The sequence below is a fragment of the Mus caroli genome, unplaced genomic scaffold (assembly GCF_978045245.1).
Source record: "Mus caroli unplaced genomic scaffold, Mus_caroli_1 scaffold_3, whole genome shotgun sequence".
Classification (NCBI taxonomy): domain Eukaryota; kingdom Metazoa; phylum Chordata; class Mammalia; order Rodentia; family Muridae; genus Mus; species Mus caroli.
Genome location: NW_028227258.1, coordinates 14,896,485 through 14,915,569, shown reverse-complemented (window position 1 = coordinate 14,915,569; position 19,085 = coordinate 14,896,485). Strand labels below are relative to the sequence as shown.

The 19,085-nt window shown below is 41.3% G+C and overlaps 1 protein-coding gene across 1 annotated transcript in view; it reads right to left on the bottom strand.

Annotated features, from left to right (window-relative positions):
• LOC110291549 (calcium-activated chloride channel regulator 2) overlaps positions 1-19,085 on the bottom strand; it is a 34,241-nt gene that overhangs the window by 9,501 nt on the left and 5,655 nt on the right. Inside the window, exons 4-10 of the mRNA XM_021158758.2 lie at positions 17,914-18,022; positions 16,500-16,659; positions 7,033-7,260; positions 5,420-5,650; positions 4,074-4,251; positions 3,235-3,341; positions 338-562 (exon numbers count right to left, since the gene is read on the bottom strand). Of these exons, the coding sequence (XP_021014417.1) occupies positions 338-562; positions 3,235-3,341; positions 4,074-4,251; positions 5,420-5,650; positions 7,033-7,260; positions 16,500-16,659; positions 17,914-18,022 (1,238 nt within the window). The remainder of the gene's footprint in view (positions 1-337; positions 563-3,234; positions 3,342-4,073; positions 4,252-5,419; positions 5,651-7,032; positions 7,261-16,499; positions 16,660-17,913; positions 18,023-19,085) is intronic.

Sequence of the window (19,085 nt, the reverse complement as noted above, 5' to 3'; positions counted from 1 at the left end):
ATTTCCTGTAAAGAAAGATAGACTCAGGTTTCAAAAAAAAAAAAAAAAAAACCTACTAATGCTATAGAGAAACACCGTGAGTGTGACAAGGTTTTAATCTACAACTTAATGCTGCACACACAGACATATTTCAGTTGCTCTTCTTAATGTTTTTAACATCTACAAGAATGGGTTTATGACGTTTTGATGAGTCAGCACATTTCCTTTACGCAACACATTTAAGCATGGGATTCACTTGCAAGTTCTGCACTTGGCCGAGCAGTTAATTACAAAGAGGTTGCCAAACTGACCTTAGCAGTCCCTGAGCAGTTAGTTATAAATAGGCTGTCACACTGACCTTAGCTGTCCCTGGAATCTTAAGGCTGGCTGTCCGAAAGGCCAGATTGATGATAAAGTCACCAGTGTTGTATTTTCTTCCACTAGGATCCAATAATGCAATCTCTGGGGGACCACCAGTCTGCCACGTGACTAGAAAAAGTGTGTCATTGCCCACGGCGCTATCCACAGTCATAGTATCCGCCAGCTGGTGCTGGGGTTGCACAGTTTTGCACTCGCTCTCAAGCTGTTAAAGAGATGTATGTGGAAGTTTCAAGCAAATATATAACATTTCCTTCTTTTATAACAACAAAAAAAAAAGGCAAAGGTGCTTAATTCAGATCTGCATTGTATATATTTAAATCAAAGCAAAACAGTGCATGATGTAACTAGTTAAAACTACCTTCTTACAGCTAATGTAAGTACAGTGCATTATTGTCTTTGTTCGTTTGTGATAAGGTCTCAGGTAGATCAGGCTAGCTTTCAATTCTTTATCATCTTGTCTCCAAATACAAGGATTATATATAGTTGTGTGCCACCATTGCATGGCTTCACTATTGATCTGTTTGATTGTTTCCTGTGATGCCGGGGATTAAACCAGGAGCGTGTGCACACTAGGCCTTGTGCGCACTAGGCAAATACTCTACCATGGTGCTAACCCCCTAGTCCCCTCCATTGCACCTCAACATTCATTTAGATGCTCTCATATTATCCATTATGAAAACGAGCATTGGCTTCATGTGGCCAATTACAACGAGAATGAGCTCTTAGAAGATTCTGCTTGTTAATATGTTTAAATGGTTTTCATTTGTATAACTATATCCAGAGGCTTTTACAAGTTTTAGTAAGAAATTTACAAAGGAAGTTTAAAACTTATATAGCGGTTGCATTTTTGTCTTGTGAGGGAGCTTAATGGTATTCTCCTTAATGGCTGCACGGCCCTCTCACTGATAGTGTGGACACTCACCGACATTCCTTCTTCACCTTTTTATATCAGCCAATCTTCTGGAAACAACACACTATCTCAATGTGGTATTAATCTTTATATCTCTAGTGATTAGCTATTTTAAACATCTTTTCACACACCTGGTGGCTATTTGTATGTCTCCTTTTAAATAATGTCCACTCTTGGGTTTACTGTCCCATTGGTTTTTGTTGTTCTTGTTTGTTTATTTTCTTTTATTGAGACAGGGTTTCTTTGTGTAGCTCTGACTATCCTAGAATTTGCTCTGTAGACCAGGCTGGCCTTGAAATCAGATCAGTCCTCCTGTCTTTATCTCCCCAGTCCTAGGATTAAAAGAGGACAGCCTTACATTTAGCTTATTGCCCAGTTTTAAAAGTTGGAGTATTTTCACCTTTGCTGTAGTTACTTTGAATACCTGCTGCTTGTCACAGCATAGCTTTCAAATACTGCCTCCTTCCACGGACTCTGTGTGTGCTGGCCTCATGGTTTGCTTTGCCAAGTAACATTCTAGTTCAATGTTGTCCAATTAGTCATTTTAGCCTTTATCTTCCATGCTGTGAGGATCTTATCCCCTGTCCCTGTCTCCCTGCACAAACTCTTGTTCATCCTAAAGTGCTGAGATATTTCTACCATAGTATTTTCTAGTAGTTTCAATGTCTGGTTTTACGAGGACAGTGCTAATCCCTGTGACTTGGGTTTTGACAGTGGTGAATGCTCCTGGGCCACTTTCATTCTGCTGCCTGGGAATATTCGATCTTTCTCACAACATTTATTGAAAAATGTATTCTCTCTTCAGCGCATGTTCTCAGTGTTTTTTATGAATTCAACTGGCTAGCTGAGCACCATGGTCCATGTTTACAATCCCAGCATCTGGGAGGCGGAAGCAGGAAGACTGTTTAGAGTTTAAGGTCAGCCTGGCCTAGCCGGCTAGCCTCAGTTTACCTAGAATATTACTGGTGGGTAGAGTTTTTCTGTAGCGCCCTGACTGTCTCTCCAGGCCTATATCTTTCCTGCCCAGATGCCTTCTGTCTGCCAAGTTGGGAAACCATATGCAATGTTTTATGAAGCTTTACTTTATCTTTGACCTTTGATCACTTGATAACAATATGTCTTGGTGCATCCATTTGACTTCTTGCCAGGGGACTATTAACATCTTTACTGTGGTTATATGTCTGCACGTTAAATATTTCCTGACAATAATTCACTGGGTTCATTGTTGACGCAAAGCACAACTTGGCTGGTTTACTTGCCATCTGTGAGGAAACTGCAGGTGAAATTCTGTTAGAAACATTATCCAATTGTGTCCAAATGGAGTGGAAAATGGCCCCTTTAAAGGTAGCTTGATAAGAGGAAGTTTTTGTGCTCCAAATCAAGTAAGTCATGCTAATTAAAGAGGTAGGCTAAAACTGAGGCTGGTGGCTTATGCCTGTGATTCCATTAGTTAGGAGGAGCCAGAAGGACTAGGACCTCAAGGCTAGCCTGGCCCATGCACTCACTCACAAACAATAAGAGGGAGGGTAAAGACTTAGAAATTTCTAGAAATTCATGAAATAATTAATATTCCTTATCAAGATGGCAGCACAGCCCGAGTGAGATAGTGCGGTTGGGGAAAAGTAGAAATGAAAACACAACCTCTTACTTTTGGTTTGGACCTTGCCCCACCTCCCCCATCCTACCCTACCCTACCTGACCCTACTCTACCCTATCCGACCCCTAGCTCCATTTTCTGTCACAAAGAAGTCTTCTCATGGACCTTGAAAGCTAAAGTCATTACAGAAAACAACTCCCGGACCTGAGCTGTACAGACGTGAGGTAAAATGGGGATACCCAGAAGCTCCTTAGAGCTCTCCACACACAGAGAGTTCAATATCCAAAGAATAATAATAATAATGCAGATAGTGCAGCCCATCTGGTCCACTCTCCATCTATATAGAGATAAACACTGACATTCTGACCTGTAAGCTTTGCTGGAAAATGTCTCCTGTTCCAGAAGAGATTCGAACGAAAGCTTCAGTCATTCCATTAGAAGTAAATTTATCTGGAATGAAGAACTTTAGACCTCCTGAAATACATAATTTGAATGTCAACTATTAAGACAGATACATAATAAGAACAGAGTAAATCTTCTCTGACAAACTGTGTCTACAAGAAAGTGCTGGTGGGAGGTAGTGGGAGATGTGCTTGGCTCACTTTGAATGACAGCTGATGTAACTATGAGGCATGCGGCCATAAGGAGCTGAGTTTGACTGTCAGTTCATGGGTGTTTTCTCAGGCTCACTGCAGAGTACTAGACCTCAGTAAACCCTTACTGGATAGTCTGAGATCCAAAAGAATTCCTAAATAATTTAGATTAATTGCTAGTAGTTGCATGGCTATATATTTGCATATATAATCAGAGAGCACTATTTTTAAAAAATAACCCAATAAATCTTAACTCTCAATGGTCAACCGCTGCATTAGTTTTTATAGAGTGGAAGATGGAATTATTCTTTGCCTCATCTAGAAAAAAGGCAGCCATGTATCTTCCAATGCTGCTTGTGCGTCTACTCCAGAATGTGTCACAGCTTCCAAACTATGCATTCTTTGGCTAGTTTAGCAAATCATAAAAATAAAGGTTTCCATTGGATGTACAAAATTTTCAGCTCTAGAGAAAACATTCAAAATTTGGGGAAAAGCTTAGCCGCATTTAGTAATGATTTATGTTTTTTAAAAAGAAGCCTTTCCTACTTTCTCCCCCAATTAAGACCTGTGACCTAGGTTTCATAGCTTAAGGGTATGCTTAGGAGGTTTTTACCCGTAAGACGTGATAATTCCCCCACTTTTCTGGCTGCAGAGGAACCCAGGGCCACGGAATGAATGGTGGATCCACTGTTCATTGAGGTGAGCAGGCAGTTGGCAATGTGTTCATCCACTCCACTGGTCACTAATATTAGGACAGAGCCTTCAGCTCTTCCATTCCGCTCCTCAACCACCTGAACACAGAGAGCCATCAGTTGAGGAAATGTAACTCAAACTGTGTGACTAAACAGAGGAGTTCATTTTCATGCACAGTTGGTCCCCAGTGTCGCCTATATGTCTCCAAGGTCCCCTGTGCTCTATGACCACCTCCGTATTGCTCCGTACCTCCCCTCCCCTCGTAGAAGATAGTGTGTTCATTATTACATAAGAGCCATACCTCTAAGATCTAGCCAGTGGCCGGTAAGAGGGCTTAGGGCAGTGTTTCAACCTTAGCCACCACTCAGAATTAGATGGCCACCTTTACAAATATCATTGCCAGGTCTCACACACCAGATCAATGACATCAGAATCACAAGACTTGAAACCCAGGCATCATGGCTTTGGTTTTAGTCTCTTGTTTGTTTGTTTATCATTGGTAGTTTTAGTGCCTGAGATTGAACTTAAAGTCTCAAGCCCACTAAGCATGCTCTCTAACCACTGAGCTACATCACCACATCCTATCTTTCAATCAGTTGATATCAGCGGGCACCCTTTGTGCCCCCACCCCATCAACTGTTGTCTGTGGGTAGCAACAGTCGTAGCTGATGTCTTGCTGTCTATCAGATGGTGGACATGTGCACCTCACACGCTGGCTTAGATCAGCTTTGCCATTCCTAAGGCACACATCTGGTCTTAATTGTGTGTTTACACCCATGTGTGTGGGTCCACAGATATGTGTGAGTGTTTGATTTATCTTCTCGGACTCTCTTGATGCTTATCATTGAAATCTGGTTTGTCTGTAGGCGGAGACCAAAAATGATGATTTTTTGCCTAGAAACAACTGCCACAGCTGGGGCCACTTCAGAATAAGTAGGGACCATTTAGAAGGACTCTCTAAGATACTTAAATCCCTTAGGCACTGACATTATCCTTTTTTGTTTACACATTCTGCCAACCAGCACTTACTAAGTAATTATGACACAGGTTACTTTGTCAGGCCAAGGGAGTGCAATGGGAAGAAGAAATGGACCCTGACTTTAGGAATCACAGCTCTACCACAGCTGAGGCCCCTATGGCGGCACTGTAAGGGCATACTCCTTCTCTTTAACAAAACCAAGAAACCCACTCCTTCAGTTCCCCCAAACCTTATATTCAAAGTGAAAGAGGAGATAGCAAAGGCAACCGGAACTCAGGGCACTCTACCTCAAAGCCCTTTTTAACCCCTGCACAGATGTTCGTTTCTGCGTCAGTGGACACGGCAGTCGGCAGGTACGAAACCAGCAGCTTCCGGTCATCGTCACTGTTAATTTGCTGCAGCGAGGCTCGGATTTCTCCTTTGCTATCAAAAGTGACAATGCCCACGAAAGTGTGAGCTTCGACAACCTGCATCAAGTACAGTTCGGCTGCTTGTTGTAGTCGGAGGAGTCTGTCTCCCTTAGATCCCCAGAAGAAAAGAGAGAGAGAGTGAAGAAAAAGAAAAAATGATATTTGATTGGTAGGCCAATGACAATAAAGTAATTCAACTTGCAAAAAAAAATCTGTTAATTTTCTTGTAGACACTGTACAGTTCTTTGAGTTTTAAAGAGTGGCATAGTTCTAGAATATTTTTCAATTAATTAGTTATATGCTCAGAAATGTGTGTTGGGTGTGCAGAAGAAAGAGTGCTGAGCAGTAAGCTATTCACAGTTGAGGTGAAAGATCCTCACCCTTCACTCCAACTCAGAATTTAAAATCCTGTGGTGTCAATTGAAAATAGGTACATAACTGAATTTAAAAAAAAATCAGTCTGAGTGGGAGGAGACATTACAAAGGGATCTAATGATAGAGGTGTGGCAGTTGCCAGCACCTGTGTCCATCCTCTGCCGTGGTGGCCATTGGAGACTGAACACTTTGTCTATGGAGTGAGCATAATATCTTTATTGGTTTTTATAGTTACTCTAAGGATTACCTGCAATATAAATGTGGCAGGCACTAATCAAGCATTGCAATAATGCTACCAACTAACCCACTAGACGCTTTTTTGATGGCCCTGAAAGGGAGGGGAGGAGACAGAATTCAGAGTCTCAGTAACTGGCTGCTCATAGATGGCTGTGACCCCTGTCCCCATTGTTACCCCGACCCCCACCTCACCCCCACTTCTCAGGACACATCACCAATTTAATGTCTCATGGATACCTCAAACTAGACAGCATCTTAATTTACTGACTCTCTCCAAATATTATTTTTCTTGCAAGCTGGGAAGAAAATTAGTAGAGCAGATGAAACATAGATGTTGAATTCTCCCTTCGAATTTTATAATTTTTATGGCTTAATTCTTTTAATCTAGTGACATCCAGTTGCATTTGTTTTCCTGAAAATGCCACACATTTATTTGTGTGTGTGTGTGTGTGTGTATGTGTGTGTGTGTGTGTTCCACATTCCACATTCTCTCTTCCCATTTCCCTGGAGTTGGATACCTAGCTGGTGTGGACACAGAAAACATTACTTCTTTGTGGCTTTGGTTCACTTCCTCAAAGAGTGTAGGGGATATAAGTAGGGACACAGTAACTTTTGTCTCCATCATGGGGAAAGGGGAGAAAAGTTACAATTAGCACTGACCTGGAGATGCTAATAGGATGGATTTCATTTATCTCACCATCTCAATCTCTAGGCCTCCTGAGGTTTGACCTACCTATTTCTCAAGAAAATAAGATATCTTGGACTCTTTCAAACCCTTTGTGCCCCCATCCCATCATACATTGGAGAAAAAAAAAGAGTTAAAACCTGATGAGGGGCTGGGGAAGAATGGTTTTCAATCATTTGGAGTCAGTGTTTACCTCTGCCATCTTCCTGGACACATCAAGCACTAAGCAGACCACTCGGTCACGAGCCTGCAAGAGGGAGAACGTGGGAGGGGCTGGAAGTCCAACCCCATGCACGGGGAGGCTATGGTTCAGGTCGGAGGAGGCTGTGATCACGTCCCAGGTGCTTCTGAGGCTGCACACTTGGTTCTGGAGGTTCGGGGCTTCTTGGTTGTGTGTACTTTCGTTACAGAATTCAACCACCTGGAAAGGAACAAGGCAGCCCTTGCAGACCAAACATACTTCTCATTTAAGTCAGGCAGCAGGTAAAAGAAGGCCAAAGTTGAAAGAAAAGTCACATGCTTCCATTTCTCAAAAGTGACAGCAAGCTTGCAAACAACCCTGGATACCTTTTGCTTGAAATGGTACACCCTGTGGTCATGAAAGCCATCTCTCATAAAAAATGTGTTTGCACTAAGAAAACAGAATAGGCTGTGTACATAACCTTAGCCTTAAAGAGAACAACTCCCCTGTCCCTTCCATGAAATCATGTTTAAGAAACACCCTAAAAGATGTTATTCTGGACAGCCCATTCTTTGGAATCCCATTAAGTTAACACTGTATCTTGTTTTATGAATTTGTCAACATATATTGATGTAGTTCAAATATTGATCTTTGTGAGGGTAGAATGAGGGCAAAACTACTTAAATCTACTTCCTGAAACAATTTTCCCATTAGGAAATCTAGCCGTAATTCATTTAATGATAATCAACCTGTGCCAACACCACCCCCTTAAAGGTATAGCTTGCAAGGCAAGGTAGTGGTCGTCTACACTCAGAGGCTCTGGCCCTATGAAGAAGAGATAGTTCTACGAAGAGAGCCACAGGAGCTTCGGCTTTGAGAGCAATGTATAGCTTCTCCAGTCCCATCAGTGCTACACAGAGGATGAAGCTGAAGCTGGGAACCACTTGCTTAGCTTCTCAGTGAGGCATGGTCAGGAGCAAACCTGTGCTGCTTTGTTCAGTGATTTTTTTTCTACATTTCATGAGTTCAGTAAGGTGGCATTGAAATTTGTTGTGACTATATGTACTGGAGTATGTTTTTTCAAAGGACTGAAAAAATTGTATTTAATCATAAGCAACATGGGTTAAACACCTACAACTGGATTAGAACCAGGCACAGAAGTTATAAATTAAAAACAATGGATAAAGGCAAGACAGTCCTCTCCACCTCTCAAATGATGACTACTATTGACTAAAACCAGACTGAAGAAACAAGTTAGCAGAATGAAGGAAGGGAGAAAGGGAGGAAAGGAGAACGGTCCAAAGCAAGCAGCAAAGATTATCCAGTGACAAGGAGAATATTCCATAAAGAAATGTGCCCACCACACTCCCGGCACAGCAGGGAGAAGATTCACAGATAATGACTTTCAGGTCTTTGTGAAGCTCAATAGATAAATGAAGCCATGCAGGATGGATCAGTTATATCTGTGACTATCAACTCTCTCCTTTCTGATTGCATGTTCTCTTTTAGGTCAAGGTTCTGGTGACAGCTTGGCTAGAAGTGTGACATCTTTCTTAGAGAAAATAGACTTTCCAGAGAGAAATCCTCTAACTGAATACTCTTTTAAATATCAGTTTTTGGGTTCCAGGACTCCACTGAAAAGTAGTCTGCACAGGTGAGAGTGTGCACACAGAAGGGGACAGCTTCTGGGACAGGCAGGAGCCACAGAGCTTCTGAGGCAGCACCCTTTTCGAGCTCCGGAAATCTGACCACCTTCCAGTCCACTGAAACACCACAGTTCCTGGCCTGGGGAGTCTCCGGACACCCACAAGGACCCACAGAGGATCCCCCACGGGATCCTAAGACCTCTGGTGAGTGGAACACAGCGTCTGCTCCAATCCAATAACTCAGGACCTGAGACTGCATTAACAAGGGAAGCAGATAACCTGGCCTGATTAGAGGCACAAGTCCCTTCCGGTCCACTCCAGCACCGGGGTTCCTTATGTGCTGAGTTTCTGGACACACCCAAGTTCCTCACAGGACCCTCCACGGGATCTTAAGACCTCTGGTGAGTGGAACACAACTTCTGCCAGGAGGCAGGTTTGAACACCAGATATCTGGGCACCTTCCCTGCAAGAGGAGAGCTTGCCTGCAGAGAGTACTCTGACCACTGAAACTAAGGATAGAGCTAGTCTCCCAGGTCTGCTGATAGAGGCTAACATAATCACCTAAGGAACAAGCTCTAACCAGAGACAACTATAACAACTAGCTCCAGAGATTACCAGATGGAGAAAGGCAAACATAAGAATCGTACTAACAGAAATCAAGACCACTCACCATCATCAGAACAAGGCACTGCCACCCCACATAGTCCTGGGCACCCCAACACATCCGAAAAGCTAGACCCGGATTTAAAAGCATATCTCATGATGATGGTAGAGGACATCAAGAAGGACTTTAATAACTCACTTAAAGAAATACAGGAGAACACTGCTAAAGAGTTACAAGTCCTTAAAGAAAAACAGGAAAACACAACCAAACAGGTAGAAGTCCTTAAAGAAAAACAGGAAAACACATCCAAACAGGTGATGGAAATGAACAAAACCATACTAGACCTAAAAAGGGAAGTAGACACAATAAAGAAAACACAAAGTGAGGCAACGCTGGAGATAGAAACCCTAGGAAAGAAATCTGGAACCATAGATGTGAGCATCAGCAACAGAATACAAGAGATGGAAGAGAGAATTTCAGGTACAGAAGATTCCATAAAGAACATCAGAACAACAATCAAAGAAAATACAAAACGCAAAAGGATCCTAACTCAAAACATCCAGGAAATCCAGGACACAATGAGAAGACCAAACCTACAGATAATAGGAGTTGATGAGAATGAAGATTTTCAACTTAAAGGGCCAGCAAATATCTTCAACAAAATTATAGAAAAAAACTTCCCAAACCTAAAGAAAGAGATGCCCATGAACATACTAGAAGCCTAGAGAAGTCCAAATAGACTGGACCAGAAAAGAAATTCCTCCCGACACATAATAATCAGAACAACAAATGCACTAAATAAAGAGAGAATATTAAAAGCAGTAAGGGAGAAAGGTCAAGTAACATATAAAGGCAGGCCTATCAGAATTACACCAGACTTTTCACCAGAGACTATGAAAGCCAGAAGATCCTGGACAGATGTTATACAGACACAAAGAGAACACAAATTCCAGCCCAGGCTACTATCCCCGGCCAAACTCTCAATTACCATAGATGGAGAAACCAAAGTATTCCATGACAAAACCAAATTCACACATTATCTTTCCACGAGTCCAGCCCTTCAAAGGATAATAAGAGAAAAAAAAACCAATACAAGGATGGAAATCACGTCCTAGAAAAAGCAAGAAAGTAATCCCTCAACAAACCAAAAAGAAGACAGCCACAAGAACAGAATGCCAACTCTAACAACAAAAATAAAAGGAAGCAACAATTACTTTTCCTTAATATCTCTTAATATCAATGGACTCAATTACCCAATAAAAAGACATAGACTAACAGACTGGCTACAAAAACAGGACCCAACATTCTGCTGCTTACAGGAAACCCATCTCAGGGAAAAAGACAGACACTAACTCAGAGTAAAAGGCTGGAAAACAAATTTCCAAGCAAATGGTCTGAAGAAACAAGCTGGAGTAGCCATTCTAATATCGAATAAAATCGACTTCCAACCCAAAGTTATCAAAAAAGACAAGGAGGGACACTTCATACTCATCAAAGGTAAAATCCTCCAAGAGGAACTCTCAATTCTGAATATCTATGTTCCAAATGCAAGGGCAGCCACATTCATTAAAGAAACTTTAGTAAAGCTCAAAGCACACATTGCACCATACAATAATAGTGGGCGACTTCAACACACCACTTTCACCAATGGACAGATTGTGGAAACAGAAATTAAACAGGAACACAGTGAAACTGACAGAAGTGATGAAACAAATGGACTTAACAGATATCTACAGAACATTTTATCCTAAAACAAAAGGATATACCTTCTTCTCAGCACCTCACGGGACCTTCTCCAAAATTGACCATATAATTGGTCACAAAACAGGCCTCAACAGATACAAAAATATTGAAATTGTCCCATGCATCCTATCAGACCACCATGGACTAAGGCTGATCTTCAATAACAACATAAATAATGGAAAGCCACCATTCACGTGGAAACTGAACAACACTCTTCTCAATGGTACCTTGGTCAAGGAAGGAATAAAGAAAGAAATTAAAGATTTTTAGAGTTTAATGAAAATGAAGCCACAACATACCCAAACCTATGGGACACAATGAAAGAATTTCTAAGAGGGAAACTCATAGCTCTGAGTGCCTCCAAAAAGAAACTGGAGAGAGCACACACTAGCAGCTTGACAACACATCTAAAAGCTCTAGAAAAAAAAGGAAGAATATGCACCCAAGAGGAGTAGACGGCAGGAAATAATCAAACTCAGGGGTGAAATCAACCAAGTGGAAACAAGAACTATTCAAAGAATTAACCAAACTTGGAGTTGGTTCTTTGAGAAAATCAACAAGATAGATAAACCCTTAGCTAGACTCACCAGAGGGCACAGGGACAACATCCTAATTAACAAAATCAGAAATGAAAAGGGAGACATAACAACAGATCCTGAAGAAATTCAAAACACCATCAGATCCTTCTACAAAAGGCTATACTCAACAAAACTGAAAACCTGGACGAAATGGACAAATTTCTAGACAGATACCAGGTACCAAAGTTAAATCAGGATCAAGTTAACATCTAAACGGTCCCATATCCCCTAAAGAAATAGAAGCAGTCATTAATAGTCTCCCAGCCAAAAACAGCCCAGGACCAGATGGGTTTAGTGCAGAGTTCTACCAGACCTTCAAAGAAGATCTAATTCCAGTTCTGCACAAGGTATTCCACAAAATAGAAGTAGAGGGAACAATACCCAACTCATTATATGAAGCCACTATTACTCTGATACCTAAACCACAGAAAGATCCAACAAAGATAGAGAACTTCAGACCAATTTCCCTTATGAATATAGATGCAAAAATCCTCAATAAAATTTTTGCTAACCTAAACCAAGAACACATTAAAGCAATCATCCATCCTGACCAAGTAGGTTTTATTCCAGGGATGCAGGGATGGTTTAATATACGGAAATCCATCAACATAATCCATTATATAAACAAACTCAAAGACCAAAACCACATGATCATCTCGTTAGATGCGGAAAAAGCATTCGACAAGATCCAACACCCATTCATGATAAAAGTCTTGGAAAGATCAGGAATTCAAGGCCCATGCCTAAACATGATAAAAGCAGTCTACAGTAAACCAGTAGCCAACATCAAAGTAAATGGAGAGAAGCTTGAGACAATCCCACTAAAATCAGGGACTAGACAAGGCTACCCACTTTCTCCCTACCTATTCAACATAGTACTTGAAGTCCTAGCCAGAGCAATTCGACAACAAAAGGAGATCAAGGGGATACAAATTGGAAAAGATGAAGTCAAAATATCACTTTTTGCACATGATATGATAGTATATATAAGTGACCTAAGAATTCCACCAGAGAACTCCTAAACCTGATAAACAACTTCGGTGAAGTAGCTGGATATAAAATTAACTCAAACAAGTCAATGGCCTTTCTCTACAAAAAGAATAAACAGGCTGAGAAAGAAATTAGGGAAATGACACCCTTCTCAATAGTCACAAATAATATAAAGTATCTTGGCGTGACTCTAACTAAGGAAGTGAAAGATCTGTATGATAAAAACTTCAAGTCTCTCAAGAAAGAAATTAAAGAAGATCTCAGAAGATGGAAAGATCTCCCATGCTCATGGATTGGCAGGATCAACATTGTAAAAATGTCTATCTTGCCAAAAGCAATCTACAGGTTCAATGCAATCACCATCAAAATTCCAACTCAATTCTTTAAGGAAGTAGAAAGAGCAATCTCCAAATTCATCTGGAATAACAAAAAACCTAGGATAGCAAAAACTCTTCTCAAGGATAAAAGAACCTCTGGTGGAATCACCATGCCTGACCTAAAGCTCTACTACAGAGCATTTGTGATAAAAACTGCATGGTACTGGTATAGTGACAGACAAGTAGACCAATGGAATAGAATTGAAGACCCAGAAATGAACCCACACACCTATGGTCACTTGATCTTTGACAAGGGAGCTAAAACCATCCAGTGGAAGAAAGACAGCATTTTCAACAAATGGTGCTGGCACAACTGGTTGTTATCATGTAGAAGAATGCGAATTGATCCATTCCTATCTCCTTGTACTAAGGTCAAGTCTAAGTGGATCAAGGAACTTCACATAAAACCAGAGACACTGAAACTTATAGAGGAGAAAGTGGGGAAAAGCCTCGAAGATATGGGTACAGGGGAAAAATTCCTGAATAGAACAGCAATGGCTTGTGCTGTAAGATCGAGAATTGACAATTGGGACCTCATGAAACTGCAAAGCTTCTGCAAGGCAAAAGACACCGTCAATAAGACAAAAAGGCCACCAACAGATTGGGAAAGGATCTTTACCTATCTCAAATCAGATAGGGGACTAATATCCAATATATATAAAGAACTCAAGAGGGTGGACTCCAGAAAATCAAATAACCCCATTAAAAAATGGGGCTCAGAGCTAAACAAAGAATTCTCAACTGAGGAATACCGAATGGCTGAGAAACAACTGAAAAAATGTTCAACATCCTTAATCATCAGAGAAATGCAAATCAAAACAACCCTGAGATTCCATCTCACACTGGTCAGAATGGCTAAGATCAAAAATTCAGGTGACAGCAGATGCTGGCGAGGATGTGGAGAAAGAGGAACACTCCTCCATTGTTGGTGGGATTGCAAGCTTGTACAACCACTCTGGAAATCAGTCTGGAGGTTCCTCAGAAAATTGGACATAGTACTACCGGAGGATCCAGCAATACTGCTCCTGGGCATATATCCAGAAGATGTCCCAACCGGTAAGAAGGACACATGCTCCACTATGTTCATAGAAGCCTTATTTATAATAGCCAGAAGCTGGAAAGAACCCAGATGCCCCTCAACATAGGAATGGATACAAAAAATGTGGTACATTTACACAATGGAGTACTACTCAGCTATTAAAAAGAATGAATTTATGAAATTCCTAGGCAAATGGTTGGACCTGGAGGGCATCATCCTGAGTGAGGTAACCCAATCACAAAAGAACTCAAATGATATGTACTCACTAATAAGTGGATATTAGCCCAGAAACTTAGTATACCCGAGATATAAGAGACAATTTGTAAAACACATGAAACTGAAGAAGAACAAAGACCAAAGTGTGGACACTTTTCCCCTTCTTAGAATTGGAAACAATCACCCATGGAAGGAGTTACAGAGACAAAGTTTGAAGCTGAGACAAAAGGATGGACCATCTAGAGACTGCCATATCCAGGGATCCATCCCATAATTAGCCTCCAAACGATGACACCATTGCATACACTAGCAAGCGTTTGCTGAAAGGACCCTGATATAGCTGTCTCTTTTGAGACTATGCCGGGGCCTAGCAAACACAGAAGTGGATGCTCACAGTCAGCTATTGGATGGATCACAGGGCCCCCAATGGAGGAGCTAGAGAAAGTATCCAAGGAGCTAAAGAGATCTGCAACCCTGTAGGTGCAACAACATTATGAACTAACCAGTACCCCGGAGCTCTTGACTCTAGCTGCATATGTATCAAAAGATGGCCTAGTTGGCCATCACTAGAAAGAGAGGCCCATTGGACATGCAAACTTTATATGCCCCAGTACATGGGAACCCAGAGCCAAAAAATCCGAATGGGTGGGTAGGGAAGTCGGGGAGAGGGTATGGGGGACTTTTGGGATAGCATTGGAAATGTAATTGAGGAAAATACATAATAAAAAAATATTAAAAAAAAAAAGAATGTTCAATCACAGGGCCCCCAATGGAGGAACCAGAGAAAGTACCCAAGGAGCTAAAGGGGTCTGCAACCCTATGGTGGAACAACAATATGAACTAACCAGTACCCCCTGGAGCTCGTGTCTCTAGCTGCATATGTATCAGAAGACGGCCTAGTCAGGGCCATCATTGGGAAGAGAGGCCCATTGGTCTTGCAAACTTTATATGCCTCAGTACAGGGGAATGCCAGGGCCAAGAAGTGGGAGTGGGTGGGTAGGGGATTGGGTGGGGGGAGGATATGGGGGACTTTTGGGATAGCATTGGAAATGTAAAATGAAGAAAATACCTGATTTAAAAAATTGACATAAATAAATAAATAAATAAATAAATAAATAAATAAATAAATAAATATCAGTTTTTAAGTGGATGTCCAGACTCATCTTTTGTGAGTTAACATGAAATATTAGTTGACAAGATTTAGGTGCAGAGTTGAGGGTCAGCTCCCTCCCTGGGCTAGTTTGTCTGTCTTTTGAAGGACAACATTTCTCTGAAAACAAAGGAAGGAGAACCGCAGGTGAGATGAGTGTAGTCATTGGCTCCTTCATTCTTGAAAACCTCATATCTCATCCTAAGAGGTGACCGAGAGGGAAGGACAACACATGGCTCCTCATCCCGTGACCTCAAAAGTTGTCTCATTGAGCACTCTCCCTGGAAAGAGGACTTTTGCTTTTCAAAACAATCTATATTTGTTATCATCTGGAGGAGACTTTTTTTTAAAGAATTATTTATTTTATGTATACGTGTAGTACACTGGAGCTGTCTTCAGACACACCAGAAGAGGGCATGGGGTCCCATTACAGATGGTTGTGAGCCACTATGTGGTTGCTGGGACTTGAACTCACAACCTCCGGAAGAGCAGTCAGTGCTCTTAACCACTGAGCCGTCTCTCCAGCCCCTGACTTTTTTTTTTTTAATATATAAGATAAAGACTAAATGGACTGTCGCTCCTCGGGCTCTAATGACTCTTAATTGTCAGGAGCCATCTAGGAAACACTAAAGGCAAATAAGTTTTATTTTCTTAAAGCTGGCCCACCGCTTTGCTTGGCTGCAATGAGAAAGCTCTGAATTGCAGGACCTTCAGAGATTTCATCTCAGGACTGCTTCTTACTCCTGGTATGCCTTTCCTATCACCATTGCATAATCTAATGATTCCTGGGCACAAGCCCACTCTATTGGGCAGATTTCCCGAAATTCAACAAAGATAAACGTCCATAAATGAATGCTGTTTAGATGAATTAATGATTTTATAGTATTCCTGATTTGATTCAAATAATTTTTAGGAGTTTTAAGAGATGGTTTTAGTTGTTTTGCCAGAAACAAATAGCAAAATTATAAGTCTTCAGCCCTCGTCCAAAGCTGCATCCCACTTTGGTCCCTTCCCCAGCTGGAGCAGGCTTCCAGCAAATAACAGTTCCACCTTCTACATACTTAGACGTATCTGTGCATCTGAGAAAGAAGTGGCAGCTTACAGGAAGGAGTTTGTCGTCCCAAGGATGTACTTACAGAAGGTAAACTTTGCATGAACATTATTGATCCAGTTGCATTCTGGGTGCTGTTGTAGAGGAATGTGCATCCTTCCCTAAAAAACTTGCTAATAATGCAGTCTTCATGGGGGCAGAGGCCCTTTTCACACACAAAAACGCCCGTGATGTCAGATGAACACCTGAAAGTGGATAAGAAACTAGGAACTGGGTCTCTTTAGAAATACATGGTTTTTTCTTGATTATCTTTTCTAATAATTTTTAAGGATTATAGCTCAGTAGTCATGTATAAATATTTTTTAATGTTCTCTTCAGGAAATACATTAATTTGGAAATATAGTCCCTCCATTTGATTTTAAAGCCTTGAATTTGGACAAGCATTCCGTATTGCCAAAATCTTTAGCAAGCAGGGAGAGACAAGGTGGAGGGAAACTTAGAGGGTCTCTGGGGGAGTAAGCACTAGGCCAGCAACATCCTGAATCAGCGCTCCACTGGACTTCAGGGAGAACAAATCCATAATGGTGATCTATGGAAAGATTCTGTCTTCCTTAAAAATATTCCAAACATTACTATGTGAGTGAGAAATGGTGTCATATGAAAATGAAACCGATGGTTTGTATCTACGAGCTGAACAGCCCATGACTCTGAATCCTCCAAAGCTTTTTAATGTATGGATTTCTATGCATAACTATAACATAGCATGTGTATGGGGCTATGGGCTGCGGAGATACTGACAATCACACAAGGTGGCTATTAATCTTCGTGTCTTGCAAGAGGGGACTGTTTGAATAAGTTATATCATAACCACACAATGGAACACTATAAATTATTTTTTAAAAGAATGAGAAAAATATATATTCGTGTTTATTTGAATTTTCTTGAAGAGCCAAGGTAAATAGGAAGTGAATCAAGATGGTTATTCAAAGTGATAAGAGGAAGCAGAATAAAAAGAGTGTAAAGTAAGATGGCAAATGATAGAACGTTTTACTGTTCATATTTGAAGCGCATAAACATTTGTCCATTTTAAAACTCAGTAAAAATCAAAATCGACAATGAAAGAATTTACTCCTTGCTTTACGGGCTTGTGGTTATTAACTTATTTTTATGTCATACAATAATTAAATCAAGACAAAAATACCTACCTTCTCATTAATTATTTTAATTTTTACATTTTTGAGACAAGCTCTTACTACATAGCCCTGGCTGGCCTGGAACTCACAGTGTGGACAAAACTGACCTTGAATTTGTGACAGTCTTCCTGCCTCTGTTTCTCTAAAGCTCAGATTATAACTTTATAACCATGTGTCACTATGTCCAGTTACTTACCATAATAAAACAAAACAAAACAAAAAAACCTTCAAATATTTTCTTCTAGTTTTTAAAATATTCAATATACCCAATCAGTAGTTAGTTTAAATAGGAGAGAAACCACTGACCTGGTGACTTGAATCTCATTCCGTCCATTCACGTACAGTGGTTTGTCGTTGTTATATTCATCAAACACACCCCAGCGGAGATGGGCCCACTCGTGGACAAACACTCTGCCTGGAGAAGAGAGGGTTTCAGCTTTTTGAGTGCCTAAAATCTCAGCAACAGGCCTTGCTGGTCAGTGAAGACAGTATCACTCCATCATACTCTACTTCCAAAGAGTTGAAATTTGGGTTACTTCTCTCCCCATTCCCTTCTACCTCATCTCCTACCATCAGAGAAGGGGAGCATGAAAAACATTTGCTCCCAAGCCGGCTAGACATCATCCACTTGACAGAAGTGGCAGGGCGTACCACATTCTCTCCCTCACTGAAGCTGTTTAACAAGTTCTTACTCAGCTTCAAGCATGCAGCTCAGTAGGTTTAGGACTTAGTTTCAAGGGGAAAAAACATATTCTTGCCATCAACTAAAGCTTTCCTAAGTTTAGCTGTGCCCAAGCGTGCTTGCTCTCTTGCAGGCCATTTCCCAGTCTACAGCCATGATTGAGACCTAGGAACCCGGGAAGAAGAGAGGGCCAGAGATCACAGGACCCACTTCCTCTCCAGCTTCCATGCTCTCTTCTCTTTTATCCCAACTTTAACCCTTCTGCTTCCGGGAAACTCATTTTTACCATCAAACCCTTCACAGGTTTATCTTGTCCTCTCTAATCTTAGATTTCCTTCCAAGTTCGGCTCAGAAGTTAGTTATTCTCCTTGGAAGGCTGCCGTGTCAACCCCCTTCCCAAAACAAAGCACGTGGCCCCTTTTCCTCTGAGTTAGTTTACATTCTGTAACTTGGGGACTGCTTGCTGTAGTGACTTGTGCTGTGGCACATTGTGCAATGCTTGCATCTTGGGAGGAAACAGTGGCCGCTGACAGTATTAAGAGAAAGTGTGTGCGGACTGACTCGGATCTAGAGGCACTGATGGAATCCTCTGCAGACCCAGAGCAGAGGACACACCTCTGTTACCACTCAGAAGGGAGGAAAAGCCAATTTTTAAAAGCTTTATGAAATGTCCTATTGCCCAGGACCAGTGTCAGCTTGGAGAGGGGTTCTGCAAGAAGGGATGTCTGCCTGTGAAGGAAACAAATGACTCCAAGTCAAATTGTGGGTCCAAACTGGTGGCCTAGGGTCTGCTCGA